This window comes from Ambystoma mexicanum, chromosome 2p (assembly GCF_040938575.1).
Source record: "Ambystoma mexicanum isolate Mex_15411 chromosome 2p, UKY_AmexF1_1, whole genome shotgun sequence".
In the NCBI taxonomy this organism is placed as follows: Eukaryota; Metazoa; Chordata; class Amphibia; order Caudata; family Ambystomatidae; genus Ambystoma; species Ambystoma mexicanum.
In genome coordinates, this window is record NC_090923.1 from 921,988,845 (window position 1) to 922,011,558 (window position 22,714).

The following is a 22,714-nucleotide window of genomic DNA, read 5'->3' on the forward strand; positions in this document are numbered from 1 at the left end:
TTAAGGGAGTTTTCCTACTGGCAGTAAGACATTAGTAAGCTATCCCAGTGGTTTGTAGATCCCCAACTCTTAGTATCGGTCTGTACGAGCTCAGGACCTTCGCAGTGTGGCAGAGCCGTCAGGCTCATCTTAAGAGGACGATGTGAGCTGAAAGAGTTGTGTTGGCTCCTCTGCGTTGTGGCAGCTCTGGACCCGACCTCCGGATTCCTTGGTCTGGTGACGAAAGGCAGAACGATGGATGGCGTCTTCCAGCAGCAGTCTCGAGAGGGCACCTGTAGCAAGACTTTCAGCAACTTCTTAGTTCGCTCTGCAGTTTTGGTGCCTTTTCAACACCACCAACAAAGGACATGGATCGCCCGGTCAATCTTCTTTGCTTCCTGCAGTCCCACACTCTGGTGAGGGGGTCTGGGCGAGTTGGATCGGATCTCAGTAGTGTCCTTACGGGATCAGCACAGATTTGGATGGATTCAGCCTTTCCACCACAATGTACTAAAATGGGCAGCAGGTCTCCTGGTATTGGTGTGGCTCGTTTGAAAGTTTGTCTTGGGACTGGTTGTTCCCACCAGCCAAAGGGAAGGAGTCGGCCTCTTCGGAACTCCTCTGTCGCATAATAAACGGGGTCAGGACAATCAGCAAGAAATCACATAGTAATATTCACTGGACAGTATACTTTTCTGATCTAGAGAAACACAGATTCTAGGAACAGTATACACGCCTATGCCGACGCCCCCTTTCGGTCCCCGAAAGACAAGATGCAATACTCTGTGGTTACCACTGGATGTCAGACTATATCCACAGCATGTGATTCTAAGCAGATTAACAAGCATCAGAAATACACTGCAGAATAGTGCAACACACATTTAAGGTAAGTAAGAACTTGTGTAAGTGTGCACTCTCAGCGTTAAAGTTACCAACCAACTTCTTTTTCATGTAATTAGCTTTTAAACACATTCTCTTTTCTAGGCAAAAGGCACAATCCTAAGAAGTCTTTTCCTTAATCTTGGAGAAATAGTGTTCTCAGTGGCAGAAGGGGGGTCAGGATAGGTTCTAAGGTAGCAAAAGTCAGAGTTCCTAAGGAAGACCGTTAGAACAAGTACTTTATTTTTAGAGTTAGTTGAGATTCCAGGGGCTTCAGAAGAGACCCTAGGAGGATTCTGCAGGGGCCTGGGTGAACTGGATGAGTGGCCTCCCAATCACAGAAAACACCCCAAAGTTATACAGAAATCACAAAGCCTTAAGGTAGGTAAAATACCCAAGCCAGCAGAGTACATCAGCACAGAAGAAGATTTTTCAGCAGGAGGAATTCAGGATCTGCAGCCAAAAACCTGGTTGTTGAATTCTAAGAAGACTGGACACTGGAAGGACATTTGCAGCAGCGGTCACGGGGAAGACTCCAGGCAAGGATTCCCTCATGGCTGGATGCGGTTCTGTGGATTTGGAGCCTTTTTCAGGAGCACAGAAGAAGACAGAATATTGCTGGCCATATTCTCGTTGTTTGCAAGGTACATTACTCTGGTGAGGGGACTTTTCAGACTGGATTCGTGCCTCTGGAGATTGAGCTGGATGGCCACGAAGTTTCAGCGAGATTCGGAAGACTGTGCACCTCACAATGGCTCGAGGTCCCAGGGTATTGGGGTTTTGAAGCCCTGCAAGGTCGCAGCACAGCATGGGATGGCTCAAAATGCAGGTCTCCTTGAGTCTAGTGGGTCTCACCAGACTCTGGGCCGAGGTCATTGTTTTTGTGCCGAGGTCAACAGGAAGGAAGGGCTCCAGCAGGCTCCGGTTACACAGCAGGCTCTCCGGTCGCTGGAAATAGTTTCCGCTGGGAATTCTTCATCTTCCTCTTTAATTCTGGTTCCAGTAGTCGACTACCTCTTCAACTTCCAGGATCGGACTCTCATGCAGAAACCCAGCCAATCAAACAGCCTTGCAACATTCAAACTCAGGGGGGTGGGGGAGGTTGTCAATCCTTTCCGGAGAGCTAGCCTGCCAGTTTGAACTGGAATCTCGCACTCATGCTGGAAGACAAAGGGCTGTGGAGTTTTGGACTCCTCCCTCGCTTCCTGCCTTCACAGACACTCTGGAGCCTGGGCGTGGAGTCCACAGGACTCCTGCAGAAGATAGAAATCACACAAAGGAATTTCCTGACCCTGAAGGTGAGGGGAAGAAACAAGAAAGGACAAGGAACACTTAAATGATGTAAAAACAAGACAGGGGCCATTTTGGTAAAATGAGCACCCATGGGTGCTTTTACCATGGCTGTGCACACAGCCCGCGGATATGGTGCACCAAATTAATAAAAGGTATCACTGCCACCAGCCATCAAAGGTAAGCTTGTCGCTGTAACAGAAACGTTACAGTTTTAGTGTGAAATGGAATACATTGTATCTCTCCACATAAGGTGGGGTGTGCTGGTTTCACCAAATAAGATGTAAAAGGGATCCAAAGATCCTTTCTACCCTTGGGAACTGTAGTTTTCTCAAGGTTAGCCCGAGAAAGTTAAAAGGGGAGCCCCTAGGGCAACCCAGCCACAATAGGCTCTTGTTGCCAAAAAGCTGTCAGAGGAAATCTTTTAAAAGACACTATGGAGAGCCTAAAAAATGACACCCATAAAAAAAAAAAAAAAAAAAAAAAAAAAGAGTAAACAACTGTGGAAAGATTCCCACTCACTGAAGTATAGGGAAAAATAATCTACCAGTCCAGCAAAAAGTTCTGGGGTTGACACAGGTCAGGAAGATTTATCATTACTATGATAATCTTACCTAACAGGGTGTTAGGTAGATGTATTACACGACCCGCAGTAGTGACCATGTACTTACGGTTAAGTTGCTAAACTCATAGGAAGAGAACTTTTAATTCGGCTGCTTTTAACTTCGCTCCCCCTGGACGAATCCTCACCAGACTTTGCAGAAAAAGTATATGGCCCGCTCTGAATTCTCTCGCCAAGTTGGGGGAGGTTTCGTGCAGGGGGTTGAGGGGGTCCCAAAAGCGTTTTTTTTTTCCATAGACTGAATGGGGAAAAACTTTGCGCACGGCTACAGCCCGAACGGCTGGTCGGATTTGCACCAAATTTGCGGCAGGAGCGGGGGCTTGGGTCAGAAAGCGTGCTTTTGTGTGTTTGGTGGAAATCGGACCAGTACTTTTGTTGCACAGGACTGAAATGTAAGTCCCAAAAAATTAGTGATATCTGGGTCCCATTTCCCTGTTCGCTTCACGGACCGAAGTCTCATTGGCCTGTGGTAGGCCGTGCTGGCGGCGAACAGTGGACATGACCGGTTGTTGGGTGGAGGGAAGCGTGCTGTGCGTCAAAGGTTTTGGGAAACGCCACCATGGTGTATAGGAGGACAGTGTTTTGGTGTGTGTGGCAAGCCCCTGATGCATTGTGTGTATGGCTGGGTCTCTTGTATGTAACTGTATGTCCACTAAAAGTACTGCCTCTTCTCCGGCATCCCTTTTCCCTGTCCGCTCCGCAGTGAAAAATGTGATTGCTCTGCAGTGTACGGTGACATGTGCATGAATAGTTTTGATAACGGCGGCATGTTTCCGAGGGCAGGGCAGCGGCGAACGGGCCTGGAAAACAGTTTACGGCATCTGGTGGTGAGAAGTAGGCATGGAAAGGATGGGGGGAGTGAGAAGTGCTGCAAGTGACATCTCATTAGAAGAAGACAGTGGTGTGCCAACGGTATCCGTGCATACTACGCCAATTCGTGTTTATCTGAAGAAGCAACAATCTTGTGTGGTCATTGCAGACAGCCTTAGTTATGGCATGCCAGCTGCAGCGTCAATGTCTTTCTGTGATGAATGGTGGCAGGTACATTTGCAGAAGGGGAGTGGATTCCACAAGACATGCCCATTTACAGATGGGGTGTGCTATGGTTTGCTTGTGTGGCAAGTCCGTAGCCCCTTTAATGCATGGCTGCAGCCATTGCACAGAAAAGTATGTCCACTGGTTGAAAAGGTATGTGGACTGGTTGAAAGTCGGAGCCACATTGTCGCTTTGTGTGTGTGGTTTGTCTGCATTGGACACATTGTTGGTTGCATGGGTGTGGTGATTGGTAGAACATTGTACAGTTTTCGGTGTATGGGTGGATATACTGCAGTGACCAGTCGTGTACTGTGTCCACCGGGTGCACTAATGGAATAGTGTAAATATGGAAGAGGTTACGGTGCAAGTGGTTCTTACATGTGCTTGCGTAGTGTGCATTGCGCGGATTAGTAAGTGTTGCAGTGCACTATGCAGTACTGCTTGTGTGCATGTAGTCCAGTGTGGAGAGCAATGTTGCAATGATTGTGTTTGGTTGGCATTATTACAATGGTTTCTGAATGGAAGTGGGCAGCGGTGGCAAACTCTGTGGTATGTTTGTGCATTACATTAAGTGGAACATGTGTGCATGCATTCATGCTTTAGGGTGCAGAGGTTGGGTAGAAGTGCTGGTGCCTATGTTGGCTTTCGGATTTGTGGCACAGGCCTACATGTTCACCTGCAAAGCTTTGTTATGTTGTGGTGGGTGTGGGCAAGGCCTATACTGTTGGGTGCATGGCCGAAGGCCGTAGGCCATGCACCCAGCAGGCTAGGCCTTCATGACAGCCACCACAATGTAATGCAGTCATGCACTTGTCAGTCTGCATGCATGTCAGGTTAGCGACTTGCTGGCAATGGTTGTGGAGGACATTGTAGACTTTGTAGAGCAGCAGAAGTGAGCTGCTATGCGTACATTAGGATACAGTGTACATAACTGCCCCTGTTGCACAATAGGGAGTCACATTTCACCATTTGCGTTTGCTATGGTTAGGCCGTTAGAAGACCCATGCGTTAGGAAGTGCTATAAGTTATGGCACCATGAAAGGACATGCTCAGCAGCACACATGTAAAACATGGCCATTGCACACAGCCTCCTACATAATGTTCACCACACCTGCATACAAGAGCATAGATCTTTATATCAGCCACCACAACCTATTGCAGCCATTCACTCTGCATGCATTTGAAGTTGGTGACTTTTACACAATGGTTGTGGAGGACATTGTGCACTTGGTCGACCAGCGGAAGACAGCTGCTATGCCTTAATTAGCATATGGCATACATCATTGCCTCTGTTGCACAATATGCAGCCACATGCCACCATGTGCATTTCATATGGTTTGCCCCTTATAAGCTCCTTGCTTCACGGAGTGCTTTAAGATATTGCCGCATGAAAGGACGTGTTCAGCAGCACACATGTAACCTATGGCTAATCTATACGGCCTCCTACATACCGTTCAGCACACCCAACCGAACCTTATGCAGCCATGCGTGCAAATATGTGCCCAGGGTGAAAGCTGGCAGGCTGATTTGCAGATGGGGAGTGCAGTGCACTGTTAGGGAGAATTCTCATAAATGTGCTAATTCCCTTCACCTATTTTGAGGACTTGTTGGATAACTCCATAGGCATCATCTTTTCATATGTGTTACACAGCACCCTCAATGCAGCGACACAGGGATGTCTTTTAGACTTCTCAAAGGTTTAAATACCTTCTCTGGGATAAACTGTTTCCCAGAGAATGCAAAGTGAAATTGACCTTACTAGTCTTTTCCAAATTCCTAGACCAAGCACACACCATCTTACAATGGGGTGCTGGAGGGGTTACATAGTATCCCCTGTGTCTAAACACTCATGTAGCAGTCAAATGCTACCCTTTCCAATTGAAAAGGCTGGTGGAAGTGGTTTTACAACTAACTACCATGATTTTTCCTGACTGCGAACACCAGTAGCTAAAAATCATGGGAGGCATGTTTTTCAAGATGGTGCCTTAAGCCCCTTTGTTTAAACGGGTCCCGGTCTTCATTTTTCGCCATTTCTTTTTGCAAAGGTCCTTCTAGTGTTTGTCACTGCGCGCCAAACCAGGTTTGGTCCCTTTAGTTCGTGTGCCTTTGGAAGACTTCAGGACTGAAGTCCGCCCTTGGCGTCTGAGTGCCTGGGGTAGGCAGGAAGTGAGGGCGGTACCCAAAACTCCCTGTGCTTAGTCTCCTGGGAGAACCAAATGCACGCCGGCGTGATTGGCTGGCTGACTGTCTGGCAAAGACAGCCACCCTGCTGGGTGAGTGACAGCTAGGCTGGAATGAAAGGGAGAACTGTTTAAAAGGAAAGTCTCGTGGACTGGAAGGCAGAGTCGACCACTGGAACGAAAGAACCGAAGACGAGCTGGAAGAGGACGGCTGCTGCAACCACTGGACCGTTGGTTTGCCCGGTGAAGCCCTGCTGCAGGTCCGAATTGCCAAACTCCATTCGACAGAGAAGCTCCTTCAAGGACGGCTTCTTCCTTTGAGTTGGTGGGACCACTCAACTCATAAGACACCTGGATACCATCTGCAAGGCTGGTTAGGTTTAACCAGGGAGAGGGACACCAGTTTGTGTTCTTGAATCTACAGCTACTGGAACTGAAGTGACTCCATTTTGTTTGCTTTCTTCAAAAATCCAGGGCAGTGCTGGAGTCCCCTGACGTCCTCCCTCTTGTCCCCAAGACTGAGGCTCAGGAACAGCGAGATCTGCAGGAACTGCCAGGAACCACGACTTAAACAACATTTGTTTTCTTCATGCAAAGGTACTGTGCCAACCCGACTGAGAGAACGCCACTCTTGCAGGAAAGTTCGTGAAACTTTTCCAACTCGCAAGCCTAATCAGCTTGCGACCCCGCAAATGATTCTTTTTAGTCTAAACTACTTCTGAGAACTTTTGCAAAGACTTTACCGTTTGATACCAAAACTGCTCTTTTCTATCCAGAACACTAGCCCATTGACTTTGGCCTGGCCTATTGACTTGAATTGAACTATTCTGGTGAACAAACTATTTGCACTGTCTAGAAAGTATATGTAATCTATTCTGCTTACTTTTGTCCTTTTTGCTCACTGCTAAGTAACTGAACTGCCATTTGGCTCCTTTTTCATGGGAGCTCAAACTGTCTCAAAAGCTTAGAGTTTTGTACTGAAGTGTATTGGTATATAATATTAAGTTGTCTTCTTCTAGCGAAATGTTTTTTAAATGATTGTGTAATAAATTAATACGTGTTTTACCAAGAAACCTTGAGTATAAGTGTCTACTTGAACCACTGTGATTGAAAGTCCTCTGTGTAACTACTTGTACTGCTTACATTCACTCTTGAGATAAGCCTGGCTGCTCAGCTTGCTACCAACAAACTGTGTGGTACAGACTTATACCAAAGATTGGTCTTGCTAACACCTGTAGTCCTAATTGTGTGTGGTGGTCCCAGAGGGTACTGCATGCAATTCTGCCTAACATGCACATGCCATGAGCAAGTAACCGTAGCATGTACGATGGTGTCTGCATGCATTTGTAGTTGGTGACTTTTACACAATGGTTGTGGAGGACATTGCAGACTTGGTACAGTATAGGCGTACATTAGCATACGGTGCACATCATTGCCCCTTTTGAACAATAGGGAGCCTTATGCAACCATGTGCATTTCCTGTGGTTAGGCCCTTATAATCCCCTTGCTTTTGGGAGTGCTGGTATTGCTGCATGAAAGGCAGTTCTCAACAGAACACATGTAAACTATGGCTAACATACACAGGCTCCTACATTCCGTTCAGCACACCCAGAGCAACATTATGAAGCCATGCATGCAAATATGTGCCTGGGGCGAAAGCTGCCAGGCTGAATTGCAGATGGGGAATGCAGGGCACACAACATGAGCATTTACCCATAGCCTGTACTATGGTGTTTTTATGTGGGGAGGACCAAGCGCCTTGCATCATGGCTGGAGTGGAAAGCGAGTCCTCCTGCTTTACTGTCCTGCAGCCCTCCTGGTACTTGGGGATGCATACGTGCCACATTCTGAGTTTCTCACCATGCAGGCCAATGGAAATGGGACTATGGCCTTTGGCCAATTAGGTGCTCAGGGTTGTGTCACAGGCAAGAGCACCAATAGGGAGAAGAACTCCTTCTCCACTGGAGCGTGGCCCTTGCCGTACTTTGGCAAAGGCACGTGCCACATTCTGCGCTTCCCACCTTGGTGACCTATGGAAATGGGACTGTGGGGAATGTCCAATCAGGTGTGCAAGGTGGGCGTCGCAGGAAAGGGCGGCAATCATTTCTTGCATTAGTTTGTGCAGTGCAGCTGGCAAACATGGCAAGAGGCACAGTTTTCGTCGTGGGTGATGCCTTTGTGGAAGATCTCTTAGAGTATGCCCTCAAAGAAGGCTTTTGTGGCAATTTCAATTTGGGGGGAGTGGACCCTTTGTGGTGCAGTGTCAAATCGTGTTGTTTCGGCGGAGTGCTTCTAGAATGTCGACGCATGTCCTCTTCGACAACTGTACATGTTGTGGACTTGCACTTTGGAGCCTTCTGTTTGGGGTCCATGGCTTGTTACAGTGTGTACCGTAAACTGAAGAAGATGATGAAAGCAGTGCAGTGCATTTTTCCCACTGCCAAGGTGCTTTTCTCATATATACCCCCGAGAATAGTGTGGAATGATTCCTGTCACCAGCCAGAGGCCGGAAGGGGTGTCATGAACCGAAGCATGTGTGACTTCTTGAGTGCTGCTGGGATGTTCTACTGTGAGAATGAGAACATTGGTACTCCATATATAAACCTTTTCAAAGGAAATGGCATGTCTTTGTCGAAGGACATTTTGGTTCACAATCTAGAGGCTGCACTGAAGACCCTGTTGTAAGATTGTGAGCTGACGTTGAAAACACAAAATCACTTATAAAAACCGCAAAAAAAGCTGTTTCTATGGAAGCACATTTAAAAAATAAAAAGGCTCTTTTAAGAGCCGCCAGAACGAAGGACGTCCACTATCCTGGTTGAAAGTTATTCCCCCACTCCCGCGCGTGCACGCCACGAAAAGTCCACGAATATCGTGATAGTTGCAGGGTCCCACTTGTTAGATACACCCCTTTTGCAGATGACTGGCATAGAAATGGGCCTGTAGAGGCTACGAGATTGGTCAATAAGGTTTCTGGCTGTGGTATGTACGCACAGACTGTGCTACACGGTGTATGTGTTGACAGAAATGCAGAGGGTGCGGTTATGGCGGTGTTTCAAGAGCCACAGCGTGCAGGTTTTAGGGGAGTTCGAAATACATTGCCTGCAAGTGATTGGAAAACACAGGCAGTGGCTGCTCATTTTGGACTCTATGCCTACTGCTATGGAGTACCTACAATGAAGTGATTGATTTTGGTTTGTCTGTGTGACACTTTGGTGACACGTAATCATGCCGATAATATTGTTGTTCATTGTGGAGGGAAAATTGTACAGCATGTTACACGAGTTTCAGTGCTGTTTGCTCTGAAGGAGGCACTTGCCCAGGCCATGAGTTTGTTTCCGATCTCTTGCATAACTTTGTATCGCATTAAGCAGACACTGATGTGGCTGTGTCATTTTTTATTTGCTCCGCAAATGGAGAAAGCGCGGTACATTGCGAAGAAGTGCATTTGTGCCTTTGTACGACATGTGCCAATGGAGTACTTCACACATGGCCACATGACGTTTCACACCATGAACACATTTTCCCAGCTATAACGTTCATCTTACTATGCCTGCCATACCGATTTCTGCACACTGCATCCAAATTGCCTTGGTGCTCTTCTTGAAAGTAGTGAAACATTTTTCTACTTAGTGTTTCACACTGACACGCTTTATAACGCTGTGAAACACGTAAAGAAACCTCTTTGTAAGACGATCCCCTTTCCAACCGATTGAACTACTGTGTTTTGCACAGTGCCACGCCTCCCACCCCGCATCCGTTCATTGGTAAATCCATTGTTCAATTCTAAAAGGTGCTTTCTTTATTTTCCTTTTTTCCTTTCCTAGTTCATTTCCATTTATTATGCTCTTCTGACACATGCCACAGAAGGAACGGCAGGAAAGGCCCAGTACAGAAGGGACAGCACCTGCATGGATACGATAGGGGACGTGCAGAGAGACAGAATTATTAGGTGGCCCTCAACTACTTAGGCGCCAGTCATTGTCATACTCCCGGAAGGACCCTTCCCACGCACTTCCAAGTACCTTCCCTATGTGGAGTAGCGCGTTGCAGTACATGCACAATACAATGCCCTTTGCCGGGTAAGGGTCTGTAGAGCGGCATATTGTCTGCAGGGATATTTTAGAGCTCTGTTGTCCTACAGGAGTGCCCCCTCTTGTTGCCCGCAGCAGATGTGGCAAATGCTGTACATGAAATCACCCTACGTAATTGTTGGAAGGACGGTAAACTGCCCACTGGTCCCTTTATGCTTTCATTTCAGTTGTCGTCACATGCAGTACAAACACTTTATGCTACGCCATTAGTCTTAGGAGTAGCATTCACGGATATGCCATGCATTACTCACCGTAATAGCATTTCTGATTATTGTATCTGCTTAGATTCATATGCTGTGCATATGGTCCGATATCCAGTGGTAACTGCAGAGTATTGCATCTCGTCTTTCGGGGACTGAAAGGGGACGTTGACATAGGTGTGTCTGTAACACTATCCCTATCGGGACTTGTAGTGCACCCATAATCCCTCATGCGCCGAGGTCCTTCCGATTGTATTTTTTCTGCCATGAAGGAGCCCAAGGCTATTGTTAGAGTACATAAAGAGAGAGAGTAGTAAGACGTCCATGTTTCTTCCATCCGAGCGGGGAGGAAGGGTGGGCGCATGTGAATCTAAGCGGATGCAATCATCAAAAATGCTATTACGATGAGTAATGCATGTCTTCCGATGCTTGTTAATCTGCTTAGAATCACATGCTGTGCATAGACTAGCGAGCAGTACCGGCAGTTGGAGGTGGGTTGTGAGAAGGAACAGTAGTGAAAAGATGTCTTAATACTGCTTGTCCCACCTGAGAATCAGATCTAGACTGAGTGTCTAGGAAATAGTGTTTTGGAAAGGTGTGTACAGAACTCCAGGTTGCCGCTTTGCAAATGATATAGCTGATTTAGAGACAGGATCCCCTTCTCTGTCAGTTGCCACCGAAACGAAAAACGGGTTAGTCTTCCTCAGTGGTTTTTACTTTCCAGGTAAAACATGACTGCCCTGCGCACATGTAGTGTGTATAGGCTTCTTTTGGCCATGCTAGTGGGATTCTGAAGAAAGTGGGTAGTTCCATTGATTGGTTCACATGGAACTTCAAGATGAATTTAGGCACAAATCTGGGATGAGTGCACAGAACCAACTTATCCCTGTGGACTGTAACAAAGGGGTCTAGAACTGAAAGGGCATGTCGTTCGCTAACCCTTATAATAGAAGTGATAGCCACTAGGAAGGCCGTCTATAAGACTTTTAGACTTGCTTTATGCATTGGCTCAAAGGGAGACCCCATGAGTCTAGTCAAAACCACATTTAGATCCCATCCGGGAGCTGGCTTAGAGATGACAAAGCGTTTCCACTTACTGGAATAGCAATAACGAGTGTTAGGTTCTCAAGCCTCCCCGAGTATATCCATGCATCTCTGAGGGAGTTGAAAGTGTCCAAACTCTATGACCTCTGGAGCCAGGCCGCCAAGTGCAGAGTTTGAGTGTCTTCCCTCCGTCTTGAGACAACATGCTGTACGGGCAGGGTAGTCTCACAGTGGTGGAGAGGGACATTTCCATTAGATGAACAAACCAGGTTTGGCGGGCCCACATGGGGGCCACCAGAATCATGCTAACTGGTTTCTGGTGCATCTTGTGCACTATCTTGTTGAGTAGGAGGGGGGGGTGAAGGGGGGGGGGGGGGGGGGGGGTGAGGGGGGGAAGCGTATACAAATTTCCCAGACCATGTTATCCAGAGTCCGTTCCCCTTGGAGCGGTTCTGGGGTACCTGGAGGCGTAGTCTTGGCATTGGGCGTTCTCCTGAGTTGCAAACAGGTTGATCTCTGGGAAGCCCCATTCTGCGAAGACGTTGGAGACAATGTCTTCGTGCAGACGCCATTCGTATTCTACGGGCAGTGGGAAATCTCTGCTGAGCATGTCCGCTAGAAGATCGAGTTCTCCTGGAACGTGTTGGGACAATAGGAACATCTTGTGTTTGAGAGCCCACATCCAAATGTTCTGGGACAGCTTGGATAGCCCTGGAGAGTTTGTGCCCACCTGTTTGTTTAGGTAATACATGGCTGTGGTGCTGTCTGTCAGGACCAGGACTGTTTTCCCCTGTAGCTGTGTTTGAAAGGCCTTCAGTGCCTTGAATACCGCTAGCAACTCTAACAGATTTATATGGTTGGATCCTACCTGTGGGGACCACACTCCATGCGCTGTCTGCTGAAGCAGGTGACCCCCCCCCCCCCAACCCGTGAGAGATGCGTCTGTCAAGAGAGTGGCTTCTACTGTGAGGGTGGTGAAGGTTTTCCCTCGACCACCACTGCAGAGAGAGAACAAGTGCTTGCGAGACAACCACCAGATCTTCCGCTGGCCTGGCACCACTGGCTGTTGAGCCACTCTTGCATGGGACGCATGCGCAGCCGCATGTGATGTACTAAGTAAATGCATGACACCATCATACCTAGCAAGAGCATAGCCTTGCGTACTGTCACTTCCCAACTGGCTACATATTGAGGGATCCGAGAAAGCATGTTCTGAACCATCTTGTTGGAGGGGAAGAGAAGGCCGTCTTTTGTCCGAATTAGAGCCCCTAGAAATTGCTTGATTTCACTGGGGTCTAAGCTGGATTTCTTCTCAATGGAGACTCCAAGATTGAACAGGAGGTCTATTGTCTTCGGAGTATTCAAGAGGCATGTTTCGTAAGAGTCCCCTGTTATGAGCCAGTCGTCGAGGTAAGGGTAAATAGGGACGGATAGTCTGCGCAGGTGTGCTGCCGCTACTGCCAGGACCATTGTAAACACCCTTGGCGCGAGGCAATGCCGAAGGGGAGGACTTTGAATTGATAGTGCTTGTCATCTATCACGAACCTTAGATATTTTCTGTGCGCTGGAAACATAGAAATATGAAAGTACGCATCTTTCATGTCCAGTGTTGTCATGTAATCCCCCTGTTTCAACGGCGCAAGTCTGGTACAGGGTGCATGGCGAGGTCCTTTTTGGGTACAAGGAAGTACACTGAATAAATACCCTTGTTACCTGAAGAATAGGGACGGCTTCTATGGTGTAGAATGGCCTAGGGCTGTGAAAGTATGGGACTAGAGGCGGAGTCGACCACTGGAGGACAACATCCAACAAAGACGTGTGAGACGCCAGCAGCACCCTCCTGGACCGCAAAGTGCTTGGTGAAGCCCTGCAGCTTTGCTGATCCCATCTTCGTTTCGACTGGGAAGATCGTATGGGACGACTTCCTCCCTGGGGCTGGTTGGACCAACTAGCCTCAAGACAAGCTCCATTTTGGCACAACCGCTGACTTACTGTGAGTTTCCAAGGCTGCAAAATCCCAATACCCGCGGACCCAGACCATCATCGAGTGCATTGTCTTCCGAAGTGTAAATCCGGCCAAAACTTCGTGGGCATCCAGAGGACCCTACAGAAGCAGGAAATCTTCATACAGAGTCCCCTCACCAGAGTCCAGGAACGAGAGATCAAGTAACTTCTAACCGAAGCTGTTCGTTCTTCTGCGACGCTGAGAAAAAGGCACCAAAACCACAAAAAGCTGCTGAATCAAGGCGAATACATTGCTGCAGAGTCCCTCTCTCTCTCTCGAGTGCTGCCGCCAGACTTCCTGCCTTTCATTACCACGACCAAGGAACAGGAACAAGGGTCTGCTGCACTGCAACCAGAAGGCATCCAGCTGGAACAACATCTTCAATTCAAATGTACTGTAGGGTTTGGGGTACATCAACCTTTTGCCATTTGTGGTGCTTCCTACCTGGGGGAGTGCTATTTTCCCCTCTTCAGAGTTGACCTCAACTCACTTGCACTGGTCTTTCAGCTTGTGCTTCAACTTGACTCCTCGAGTTGCTGTGATTTTCTATTTGAACTACTGACTATTTAAGAACATTTTCGAAGAAGAGTGCATCAGAACTTTGAACTGGCCCATTGACTTTCGCTGTTCTGGCTCCTTAAAGACACCCTTCTGATCCTAGTGGCTTTGGTAGTGCTTGTTCCATTACAAGGTTTAACTGTTAAACACTTAATGCTGAGATAAAAGACAGCCTGCATCCCTCTGTGAAAATCTAACTGTTTTTGTAGAATGCCAGCATATTCTGATCTAACTAACGTTTCCCTCCCTAATAATAATACTGCAAAGGTGATACAAAATAAGTGTTAATATTGACCTCAAATGACGTCACAATGTGCTGGAAAATGTATAACATAAAAGAACTACTCACCTGCTTTATTGTTATCTTTTTGAATTGAATCCTAATTTGGGATTAATGTTACTATTAGTTGCTGCTTTTTAAAGAATGCTTTAAATATCTTTGTGTATACATAAATACATATTTCTACTATAACTAAGTGTGCAAGTGTCTACTTAGATACCTGTATTTACTGATTTCACTGTAGAGCTCTATAGCTCACATTACCACTCTTAAGATGAGCCTGGCTGTTCAGTCACACCAATTTGTGTAGTAAAGGCCTATTTTAAAAGGTGGGTTACATAATACCAAGAGATAAGTCTTGTCTAGTCCCACACCAGTTGGACTGCATCAATTCTTACCTAAAAAATGTCGCCCCTCAGCACTCCACATAACATGGTGTGTGCTGGTCACACAAAAATAAAGTTAAGAAAGGATAAAAATATCCTACTATCCTTGAGAACAGTAATTCTCAGGGGAAAGTAATAAGAAATAAAAAGGGAAGCCCAAGGGACTCCACATCAACACTGCACAAAGGGTGCTGTGTTCTGCAATAATCCACTACAGTTGCCTGTAGTAATACTTGGAGGAACGACAGCAGCAGAAAAATAGGGTTCCCATCTGAGAGCAAAGAGAATGGGTGAGTGGTAACACGTCCCACTGACTCAGGAGAATAAAGCAACAAACCCCAGAAATCCAGTAAAAGTGCTCAGGGTCTCAGGGAGAATTTTCATTTCTTGTGCTAATTCCCCTCAACCTAACACACACAAATGGTAAAAATATAACTGCTACCACAAGCTTGTCTTTAGGCACATGTAAAAGTACCCAAAAAACCCAAGTGTAAAAGTTTAGGGTGATACAAAATTATCCCTATTGCAATTGTATTGTAAGATGCTGTGTGCAATGTTAAAACGTTACAAAAAGTAACAAAAAGGTTAACAGTTTCCAGGTACTGGTAAACTGAGGACTGATCAGTTTCCCCATAACAAATGAGCAAGGGGAAGTGAATCTGAAGGCTTTATTTCGCCCTCAAAAATTCAGAACAGGTTTAAAAACAAAGCAAAAAGATTGGGGGTCCATAGTAAATACGGAGGGAAAGTTGCCAAAAGAGAAATCTTTCCTAACATCACTCAAAAAAAAATGTATGATGGGATGATGGGAAAATAATTTACTCCATTTACATAGAAAACAGAGCATTGCAAGTAAAAAAAAAAACAGTGATCACATACCATGTTGCGTTCCAAGCAGACGGTTGAACACCTCCTTCACCACGATTGGATTTAACTTGATGAGCTTTGGCAGAGCTTGAATAACCTCCTTCTGCAAAAATAACAGACATTTTTCAAACCTCATCTCTACATCTACCTCAAGCATGCTGAGAAGAACAGTAAGGGGGATTTGTCAAGTGTTCTCTGATGACGGATTAGAAAAAAACAAGCAGTAGTGTTTGGCATGATCACCACAAGTTAGGCCTAGTTCTCACAATGGCAAAGATGACAGAGCAACCAGGCCTCAATTTTATAAGGAAATACAGCTCGTCACACAACCATATAATAAAGTTAAGGTCTAAGAGCAGATTTACTGAAAATTATACTCCTATAGAAAGTTGTGTATTAAGAAATAAAAGAAAAACAGTAAGGGTTGTAAAAGTGTCGGGGAGATTTATCATTTGTATGCTTCATCCCCTCTCCTAGCGAGACCCTGAACACTTTTTGCTGGACATCTGGACCTTTTCCTTTCAATCCTCAATGAGTAGAGCCTTCTTCCACTCATTTATTCGTGTGGGCTCTGTCTTTTAGAACTCTATTCTTTGTATTCTACCTGTAGTATTGAGTTTGTCAGCTCCACAGTTCTTAAAGGCAACTGTGTTTTTACTACTGCAGCACTGGGCAGTAGTTGCTGGGGACCCTTGGGGTCCACCTCCAAGATTATTTTTCTGTATCCTCAAGTATACACAATTCTTAAGGATAGAGAGATACATAGTATCTCTACCAAAACACTATAGTTTGAGAGATTGGCACACACCACCTTCAGTGGAGTGCCAAAGGGATACCTAGTATCCTGCTTCTCTCTACTCCTATGACTTTTTAGTGACATAGACAATCTCCTAGTTATGGCTGGTGGCAGTGGACGTGTTCTACCAACTATTGTGTCATTTTATACTGCAGGCTATGTCCATAGCCCCGGTAGAGCACAATAGGGGCACCCAAGTTCCAACTTGGGGCCACCCTTCTTTTTTCGCCTGTACTAGCGTGGTTTTTCTTTGTTAGACCTTCTTCTACCATTCTGGGAGGGGGAGGTCAGTTTGTGTGCTTTGCATTTGGCGGGACCCCTTGGGTATCCCTGCCTAGGCTCCAGAGTGTCTGGGCAGGCAAGAAGTGGTGGAGGAGTCTTGCACCACCCTGCCATTTGTTTGCCAGAGTGCCTTAATAGGACCAGCTCCAATAGGGGCTCTGGCTCTCCTGATTGGACAGCCAAACACACTTTTCTGTACATTGCTGAGAGAACTTGCAGAGGAGTGTGTGCTGGAACTGTATAAAAGGGGAGGCTTCTGGAGAGAAAAGTAAGTGGACCATTGGAAGCTGAAGTAACTGAAGGAGACGACCAGAAATGCCTGCAGACCCCTGGCAACACCATGAAGCGGGCACTGCTGTCCTGACACTGTTTTCTAAGCGACAGAAGAGATCCGAAGAGGACAGCTCCTTCACTTTGGCTGGTAGGAATAACTAGTCCCAAGACGAACTTTGACTTGAGCCAAGTCCCAAAGTCCTAGGAGTTTCCAGAGCTGCAGAACCCCAATACCAGGAGACCTGCTGGCCATTTCAAGTGCATTGTTGTGGAAAGGCTGAATCCGTCCAAATCGTACTCCTAAGTCCTGTCCCCTTTCCTCCATACTGTATGGGCGTCCCTCGCTAGTGTTGGAAAACAACCTTTTTCATCAGTAAAAATGGTCTTCCCCATTAAATTTAGATGCCCCTGGGAAAATGCGCTACCCTGACTCCACCCAGCGGCCCCACTCCTCAGCCCTCTTTTCCCCGTTGACGGGAAAGGACCGCTTTCACCAGCACTGCTGGGTTAGGCCTCCGGCCTTATAATTCCATGCGCTCTTCCCCGGAAGACTCTTTTCTCATAACAATTGTCAGAGATAATACTCTGTCCCTCTGGTGCCACGCTCCTCCCCAGCGCATGTTTCAGCAGGTGTCCAGCCTGCGAGGGTTCCTCCCCCACGTCGGACACTTACATGCTCTGCCTACGATGCCTTGGCCGCGACCACGGCTGAGACGGCTGTCCGGCGTGCGACGCATTGACCCTCGCAAGCTCTGAAGAATCATTTGGCAAGGTGGAGGGAGCTGTTCGAAAGATCACCTCCAGAGGACATCAAAACATACGTGAGGAGGAAGACCAGGCCCAAGGTAGGTGCCCTGTTCTCCTCCACAACCCGACAACTTCCCTCGGAAGCACCCAAGTGGGAGGGGCCTTCCAGGTCCTAAGACCAGCAAAGGGACCGAGGCTCCTAGAGCTCACGTCCAACAGGCCGAGGGGTCGCAAGATCCTCCCAGTCCCAAGATCCTCGCAGTCCCAACAATGAGGTGCTGCAAGGCTCTGGTACCGGGGACCTTCAGAGGGGGCTTTGCTCCAACACCAGGCTTGTGCCCGCGAGGGCGCCTTGTTAGGCAAGAATGGATGTAGTAACACTGTGTGAGACTACACAACACTTGTCTACTTGGTATTAGATAACCCACCTTTTGGTATAGGGCTGTAGTACTCAAGTTGTTAGTGTGACTGAGCAGCCACGTCTATCTCAAGAGGGGTAAATGTGAGCTGTAAAGCTGCAGCAATGAAATTCGCAAATACAAGTAGCCAAATAACACTTATACTCAAGGTTTCAGTTATAAATAGTTATTTATTTATTATCAATTTTTAAATAAGCATTCTTTGAAAAGGGCAATATATGTAACAATCGAATATACTTCAAAATACTTTTACATAGTCAGCATAAGATTAGTGAATACTCTTTAGAGATGCTTTTCATACACTTCCTACACCCAGAGGGGACTTCATTCTCAAGGACAGTAATGGCATTTATATAACACTAGTACACTTTGCAGATTGTGAGGTTGGTGAAAGGAAAAGGTTAAAAGAAAAAAAAAGGGTTAAACAGGTTCTCAGGGCATGCGAGTATACTTTGAATCTTCGAATCAATTCTAGACAAAACCTTTCAGAGCAATAACAGTTTAAAAACAAGTTATCACCTCTGAGGGACACAAAATATCAAAGTCAATGGACTAGAAGAGTCTACAGGGAACCAGGACAGCCAAAGTCCATTGGAGCACAGTCTATGGGGCTCAGGCACTTTGTAATTAATAAAAGTCTTGCACAAAGTTAGAGAGTTTAGTAGAAATCACTTATAGGGTCACAAGCGGTTACACATGTGGAAAGCAGAGTTGTATTCAACTAACAAAAATAGCCACTGCAAGTTTCAACTGAGAAGAGCAGAGCTAATGACACTGAGGTAAGTACCCCAAGTCTGAACAGTACCTCTGGCTTGAGGAAGCGTGCTCCAGCTGGATACTGTACTGTTGCAGCGATGCAGATCCTGGGTTCTTGAGCCTCAGTTGTGGGGACAAGAGGGAGGGCGTCTGGAGGACTCCTGCGGCAGGAATTTGGAGGTCATCAGCAGCTATGTTTATTTTCGGATCAGCTGCAGTTTTGCAGTTTGAGCAAGCAGTAAACAGCACCATTGCAGAACCTGGATAAAGGTTGGGCTTCTTTAACTCCTTGAGTCCTGCACTCTAGCCAGGTGACTCGCGCTCTGGTCGTCCTGCTTCTGGAGGGTCTTAAGGAGACTCCTGGAGCTTCTGGCCCTATTGCAGACATTGCATTCGACTGCAGATTTTTCGACCCCTGGCACTCGATTCCAGGAACAGCAAAGTAGTACAGTCAGTCAGGGAAGATGGCCCAGTGGAGTTTGTCTTGGGGTTAGTTGGTCACACTAACCCAAGGGAAGAAAGTTGTCCATTCCGGAAAAAGGAGTTTCAGCACAGCAGCAGGGCTTCACTGGGCAAATCAAAATTCTAGGAGGATGCAGCAAGCTTCGTTCAGTTTCTTCGTCGGGTGTTCTTCCCAGTGGTCGACTCTGCCTCTAGTCCCAAAACCCTTGCCTTTTAATCAGGGTTCTCCCATTCATGCACAGCCTAGGCTGTCACTCAAACAGCAGGGTGGCTATCCTGAAGGATGGCCAGCCAATCAGGACTGGTTGCATTCAGGCATTCCTACAGACAAAGTACAGTGGAGTTTCGGGAACCTCCCTCACTTCCTGCTCTTTCAGCACACTGGAGCCAGAGGTGGGTTTCAGGACTGAAGTCCGCCAAAGACAAAACGAACAAAGGGCTCAAACCTGGTTTAGCGTGTACAGTAAAACCCAAGACCGACCTCACAACCAGAAAATGGGGAAAAAAGACTGGGGCCATTTTAACAAATTGGTCACACATGGGTGCTTTAGTGCAGTTGAGGATTCAGCCTGCGGTAGAAAAGCACAATGGTAAGAAAATTAAACCACTGCCACCAGCCATTTAAAGAAGTGAGGGTACATGAGAGTGTAGGATAAGGGACTATACTAGGTAACCCACAGCACTCCACATAAGATGGTGTGTGCTGGACCTACAAAAGGGAAAAGGTAAGTAAAGTCAATTTCACTTTACTATTCTTGGGAACAGTAGTTCACACAAGAAAAGCTATTTAAACCTCTATGAGACTGCACTAAAGGTGCTGTCACCATACACAAATTAGATGCCTATGGAGTTTGCCAAACACAGTGAGAACACAATCCAAATCAGGTTAAAACACATGAGTGAAGAAAAAAGGTTTCAATCAACCCAGCGTTAAAATGAAAAATTCCTAAAGTCCAGCAAAAGAGCTGGGAGTCTCTAAGGTTGAAGGGCATTAGCACAGAAATTAGAATTCTCCGTAACACCCCCCTGCCCCCACCTTCATACTAAGTGACCAGAAGATTTAATCCACTCCTGGACAAATCTCCTAAACCAGTCGGTCAAACTTTCTGGAGAGACTATCAGCATTACACGCAGACCTGTGTTATATGGTAGAACCAAACTCTTGCAGGCTGATTGACCATCACAACAATTTTCCCCCTTCATCTGCATTAACCATCTGAAGGGTTGGTGGGCTATCTGAATAATGAAAGTAGAACCATACACGTATGGCCTTAACTTATACAGAGACCACACAATAGCAAAACATTCACGTTCTATAGTGGTCCACCTTGTCTCATGGTCCTTCAGGTTCCTAGTGATGAATCAGTACGAGCGCGATAGAAATAAAATATCAATTCAATAGGGTGTTTCCTGCCTTTCCCATCCAGTTTGCTCAAAACTGCACCTATCCCTGCGTTAGAAGCATCTGTTTGCACAATCAAGGATTGGATTTAGGCAGGAGATCTCAAGACTGGAGATTGACAAAGGGCTTTCTTCAGTCCTTCAAAAGCCTTAGTGCACTCCCCATTCCACCTGACCTTCTTGGGGAATTTGGGAGAGGAGATCACATTAAAGGGAGAAGCTATGGTCCCATAGTTCTCTATGAAGTTCCTCTAATACCCAGTTAGACCTAGGAAGGCTCTCAGTTGGGTCTGAGTAGTAGGGGTGGCCCAGTCTTGTACAGCTTGTACTTTGCTTGGTAATTGCCTTATTTCACCTCCCCCTACCTCATGTCCAAGGTAGACCACTTTACTCTGACCAATTTGAGCAATTTGACATTTACTAGCCTTTATGGTCAGATGGGTCTGTTCCAGAGCCTGCCAAACATATCCTAGGCGGTGAAGATGCTCTTTCCAATTGGGGCTGAACACTGCAATGTCATTCAAGTATGCCATGCAGAAGTCCTCCAATCCATTCAGAACATGATTCACCATTCTCTGAAATTTAGCAGGTGCATTTTTGAGTTCAAAAGGCATAACCTTAAACTGGTAGAAGCCTCCTGTGGTGGAAAATGCAGTTTTATCCTAAGCATGGTCTTTCAGAGCTATGTGCCAATAGCGTGAGGTCAGGTCAAATGTACTGAGGAACTTGGCTGAACCACATTTGCCCACCAGCTCATCTGTCCTGGGTAAAGGATGGGCATCAGTCATGGTGACTGCATTAAGAGCACTGTAGTCCACACAGATTCTCAACTCTTTGGTTCCTGCTTTTGGTACTAGTACAACTTGGCTAGCCCATGGACTTGTAGATGGCTCAATAACCCCAAGATCAAGCATCTTCTCCTCCTCCTTTATGTGGGTTCTTACATGATCTGACATTCTGTAACCCCTGCTTTTGACAGGGAGACAGTCACCAGTAAGAATATCATGCTGGTCCCAAAGGGTCAAGCGTGGTGTATGTGAACACAGGGAGGCAAACTGATTGCACAGAGCCTTGCACTCCTCCTGTTGTTGCAGAGTCAAATCTGAAGAGAGCTTCACTCCTCCAATTGTCTCAACTGAGGGTTGTCCCCCTGAGATGATCAGGGAGAGGCTCACTCTGCTCCTCCTCTTGATCAGAGGCTAGAAGCAAAGCTCCTAGTTCTGGTCTGTAAAGATAAGCTTTCAGACGGTTAGTGTGCTAGACGCTAGGGGCCTCCTTGGGGTTGCCCAGGTCCACTAAATAATTTACCTCTCCACGTTTACCCACAATCTTGAAGGGTCCAATCCATTTGCCCTGTAAGGACCTCTGCCTTGTAGGTACCATAATCAAGACAGGCTGGTCTGGAGTAAACTCCACCATATAGGCCTTCTGGTCATGCCAATGTTTGACCAGAGCCTGACCTGCTTTCAGGTTTTCTGAAGCTTCTGTCATCATCAGTGCCATCCTCTTCCTGAGGGCTAGCAAATAGTCTCTGACTCTCACTGGCTGTAGGGAAGGAGCACTCTCCAACCCCTCCTTGATCAAGGCCAAAGGGCCTCTGACTGGAGGCCCATAAAGAAGTTCAAAGGGGCTGAATCCAACCCCTGCTTGAGGGACCTCTCTATAAGCAAAGAGAAGGGTATGGCAGTAGAAAGTCCCACTTTCTTCTAAGGGGTTCCTCTAAAGCACCTATCATGATCTTCATAGTACGGTTAAACCTCTCCACCAACCCATTGGTTTGGGGATGGCAGCCTGTTGAGAACATGTAAGTCACTCCACAGTTCTTTTACATAGTCTGCATGTAGTGGGACATGACATTTGATCCTCCATCAGAGATTACTTCCTTAGGAAAACCTATCCTGGTAAAGATACAAAGGAGGGCCATAGCCACTGTCTGAGCAGTAACAGTTCTCATAGGTATGGCCTCAGGATACCTGGTAGCATGGTCTACCAAAACCAATATAAATCTGCTGCCTGAGGAAGTTGGAAGGTCTAGGGGACCAACAATGTCAATCCCCACCCTCTCAAAAGGGACTCCCACCACAGGGAGGGGCACTAAAGGTGCCACATTCATGGATGCACTCTTTCCAGGAGTCTGACAAGTGTGGCAGCTCCTACAG

At 46.7% G+C, this 22,714-nt stretch overlaps 1 protein-coding gene across 4 annotated transcripts in view; it reads right to left on the reverse strand.

The window, feature by feature from the left end:
• SYMPK (symplekin scaffold protein) overlaps window positions 1–22,714 on the reverse strand; it is a 1,074,521-nt gene that overhangs the window by 264,399 nt on the left and 787,408 nt on the right. For all 4 annotated transcript variants that reach the window (XM_069644649.1, XM_069644648.1, XM_069644647.1 and 1 more), the window contains exon 22: window positions 15,432–15,522. In XM_069644649.1, the coding sequence (XP_069500750.1) occupies window positions 15,432–15,522 (91 nt within the window). The remainder of the gene's footprint in view (window positions 1–15,431; window positions 15,523–22,714) is intronic.